This window comes from Silene latifolia, chromosome Y (genome assembly GCF_048544455.1).
Source record: "Silene latifolia isolate original U9 population chromosome Y, ASM4854445v1, whole genome shotgun sequence".
Taxonomy (NCBI): Eukaryota; Viridiplantae; Streptophyta; class Magnoliopsida; order Caryophyllales; family Caryophyllaceae; genus Silene; species Silene latifolia.
Window position 1 is genome coordinate 185,078,880 of NC_133538.1, and position 4,553 is coordinate 185,083,432.

Sequence of the window (4,553 nt, forward strand, 5' to 3'; positions counted from 1 at the left end):
ATTATTATCTTAACTGATTAAAAACAACAATATGAAAATCAAATGGAAATATCGCATAAAAAAAAAAAACAAAACCGGTTGCATAAAAAAAATTCAATCGGTATAAAATAAAAAAACAGCCGTGTAGTTTTTTTTTTCCCCAATTCATAAACCCTTTGTACAATTCATTTTATGAAAATCATCAAAATTATAATTCGTGGCCTAAGCTCTGATACCGCTTGTGGGAAATAATCTGTATACTTCCCTTAAATTGAAGGATTATAACGAATTAAATTAAGACGATCACTAGTCATAAAATAAATACATGAACAAAGTAAAAGATTCAGAAATAACCTTCGGTCCTAGCAAAAACGGCCTAAGAACAATATCAAAATTGATATTCGCCTATCAGTTGCACCTAAGACGATATGAGATATGCCCTATTGATTGTGCTAGAATCGATCTAAAATTTTCTGTAAAATTTAGTTGTTTTGTGTTTTTTCTAATGAGAGAGGAGGCTCGGTCAAGAAAAAGAATTAGGGTAGAATAATTCTCTCCCTTTCTTTCTTATACTGACCGAATTATGGAGTCAATTAGGAAAGAATAATATCTTTCCTAATCTCGTCCCAACTGACCGAAATAAGGAGTATATCTCCTTATTTTTGGTCTTTCCAAAAATATATAAAATGTGTTGAATTGTCATCTAGTGAGGATCGAACCCATGACCTCTTGGTATGTGTACCCTCACTATTACCACTATGACACATTCATCTTGTTGATATTAAATATAACTGATTACATTTAATTACGAATTAACAGATTAATTCGTCCAAGCTAACATTACATACATTTAATTAACTATAACTTATTATATTTAATTTACGAATTGACAGATTAATTCGTCTCAACTAATATTATTTAATTTTCATTAAATAATTATCTCATCAACACATTTACTAACTATTTAGTCATATTGGGCATCAATGTGATCATATTTCTATAACCACATTTCTCAAACACATCCTATAGGTGTGACCTTTAGAGACCAGTTGATCACCGCCATCTGCATGATAATAACGTCAAACTTTCTAGCAAGCCAACCGTTATTAGGTAAACGTTAATCAACTGATTAAATATACGAAGTATACCCTTGTGAACCTGTAAGAGATTTACAAATGTTATCACACTAATTTGTGGAGGACACAAGCTCCAACAGACCCGTTTTGTGGCCATATCATAACACTTGTAGCCTCGGTGATTGGATGGATAGCCGATAAATACACACGGAGAAGCACGAGGAGCTAGTTTTTGGATGCTCGTGGTGGGTGTGTGGGGTAGAAAAGACAACCAAAAGTATAAAGCTGAGTATAAGACAGTGCACGGTAGTATAGGCTTGAGGTGGGTGAGGCGTACTTGTTGGCTTTGCTAGGCAGTATGTTGTGTAGGTAAGTGGCCATGGCTAGGGCATGATGCCAAAAAGACGGAGGCATGTGTCCGTGAATAAGAAGGGTACAGATTGTATTATTGAGGGTGCGTATTTTGCGCTCCGCCTTACCGTTTTGAGGTGAGGTGTAAGGGCAGGAAAAACGAAACACCATACCTTGAGTGGCAAAAAATTGGACTTATTTGTGAGTGGGTAAGTCCATAGGGAATTAGTATAATCGTCGAGTAAACGGATGTAGTAACGATGTCCCATTGTACTTAAAACCGGAGACGCCCATAAATCGGTATGCAATATATCAAAAGGATTTAATGTTTGAGACAAAGATGTAGTAAATGGAAGTTTTATATGTTTTCCTAATTGACATGAATTGCAAATGGATAAAGCATTAAGAGGACGACAAGAAATATTTTTATTAGCACAAATTGAATTAAAAATAGCATGGTCTGGATGTCATGTGCGACGAAGCTCCCGTATCCATGTAGTAGTTTTAATCGGGTTATTGGAGTTGGAGAGTCTGCATCGCCGCACCAATGACGGTCGGGACAAAGGAACCAGCCGGTGGAGCAGGCACACTTGGCTGAGCAATAAAGACATGTCCTGGCCGAGGACTAAGAATACCCTGTGACCGAGGGGGAGGTGGTGGTGTCCAACCAGTGGTAAGGTCAGGGCAGGGTGATATAGACCATCCTTGCGGCTGCTGTTGAGGCCACGAAGGCGCAGAGGCCCACGTCCAAGAAGATGGAGGGACAGAGAGCCCTGTTGTCCATTGCGGCCCTTGTATTTTTGATTGTCCTTGAAGCCGTAGCCCCTACCGTGCTTACCACCATTCTGACTACGGTGGTTACGACCTTTGCCCTTGTAATTAGAGGAGCCCCCACCTTTGGAGCTATTGCCATTTGAGCGAGAGTTGTTGTCGACCTGAGCACCAGCAGAGAAGGCGGTAAGGGCCGTGTCAGATGTACTTGTGGCAGCTTTGTTGCGGCGGTTTTCTTCAAGAGTAATCATCGATCTTGCCTTGTAGAAGGGTGGGAGGGGATCGCTCTGTTGAATGAATTTATCAACCCCGTCATACCCATCAGACAAGTGCGTGACAAGCTGTAGGACAAGGCGAGTTTCGGAAACCGGAGAACCAACATTAGCAAGTTGATCGGCCACCATCTTTAGTGCTTGACAATACGACGAGACATTGGGGTATTTGTCCGTGTGAATATTGGAGAACTGCTACTCAAGCATGACGGCACGAATATTTCGATTGTCGTTGGATATGTCTTTGAGACGGTTCCAAGTCGCTTGTGCCGTTGAGCCAGGTTCAAGAATGGTGTGTAGGAGGTCGATGGAGATGGTTCTATAGATCCACTGTTTAATAATGGCATCAAGACGGTTCCATTGATCATCCTTATTGATCACAACGTCTTTTGGTGGAGCGATGTGATCAAGGACATCGAAAGCGCGAGCAGTATTAAGGAACAGCTCGGCCCATGATGCGTAGTGAACATTCTCAGCCTCGAGGGTAATTTGGACGAAATTCTTGATATTTGAGATGGAGTATGCTGGGTGGAAAGAGGGAGATTTCTGGGTGTCGTTTGTCATGGTGCACGGTGAGGGAGAGACAGTTTTGAAGGGAGAAAGGAAAAAGAGAGTTTGCAAAAGAGTATTAGAACACTGATACCATATAAGAAGTATTTTCCCCTGATTTCATTCATTATAGAAACGAGCTAGGTATATATACAAAGAATGCCTACCTAACTTGGCTCCTAATTACAACAATTAAGGCTAAATACAATGGTCAATGATATGCTAAGATATCATGCCTAGAATAGAGGAGCTAATCTCCATATAATCAGTAACAATATAAAACATACATAATTTTCAAATATATGGATAAATAAGATTATATTCTAAGGAATAAATTTTATTCTAATATTGAGGATATTGACGCAAATTAAAATCCGCAAGTCTTTCATGTAGAGTCGGCCATTGTATAATTAATTTAGTAGTATAAAGGATCTGAATGCCAAAATACATGACATAAGGTGGTAGAGTACTGAGGATGAACATCATTCTCTATCATTGAAGAGGGGGAGCAATGCTTGGCCACTAGGTACATGAAGATCCTTAACATACTCTAGGAAAGCCATATATTTAGGGTGATAAGATACTACCAAACATGACAGGATACATGACCATAATTCTAACATTTGGGACTTTTTCGAAGCAATGAAAGCAATCTAATCGTAGTTGAAGTGGGATTATTAATGATAGCGATTTTGATCAGGCTGCAAAAAAGAATGAATTTTGATACGGGTAGAGTTTTCATAAATTGAAGAGAGTTAAAGCCAGATCAAGGATTTATTATAGAAGCAAACACTTTGTAATTAATGATAGTTAACTGTCTTGCTGAGTCGTGATTTCATTTAAATTATTAGTGCATTGTGTATGGTATGATTAATACTCCGTATATACTAACAGTTATTTATGCGTAGGGTTGAATTTATCTGATCTTTAATTCATGACGTTTGTTTGCTTGGTGTTAATTTCAATGTGCATAAACTAACTACAATCTATCCATAGTCTTTACTCTGTATAATTTATTTGCGTATTCAATGTCGTATGAAGCATTGTTTTTAACATTGAGTCGTAAATTTTGCAAATACCTCACAAGGTACATATTAAAGTGTAGTCAGCAATGCTTATTTATTTAATGACCAAAACAAGTTAACATATCATTCTACGATTATGTTTAATGGTTGGTTTTAGAAATAAACAAGGGTAAAATTGTTTTGCACAAGGCCAGCTATTTCGAGTATTCTCATACGGATACTGACACGCCTAAAATGTCGCTATTTAAGACGACCAAATTAAAAATTTATAAGCCACACTTAATACTAGTTTAAACTAATTCTAAGACAAGTAAAGTAGTAAGAAGGGGATCGTACCCAAGAGAAGGGGGTTTTGCAATCGGTTTTCAATTATATTCTAAGAACAATCGTAAAGTAATCAGCAAACAAGCATGTAAATGAAAGGAGGGTTTTTGGTTTGGTTTTCAAAAGTAACAAAAGCAAAACAACATTCAAATAAGAGTGAGTATTAAGTAATCAATCAAACAAGTTTTAAGATGGAAATTTATCAA

The 4,553-nt window shown here is 37.7% G+C and overlaps 1 protein-coding gene across 1 annotated transcript; it reads right to left on the bottom strand.

Annotated features, from left to right (window-relative positions):
• Nucleotides 1–2,644: 2,644 nt before the first annotated feature.
• On the bottom strand, nt 2,645–3,013 carry LOC141629596 (uncharacterized). The gene has a single exon (XM_074442574.1). It carries the CDS (start codon nt 3,011–3,013, stop codon nt 2,645–2,647), a length of 369 nt encoding a protein of 122 aa, XP_074298675.1.
• Between the last annotated feature and the right edge of the window lie 1,540 nt (nt 3,014–4,553).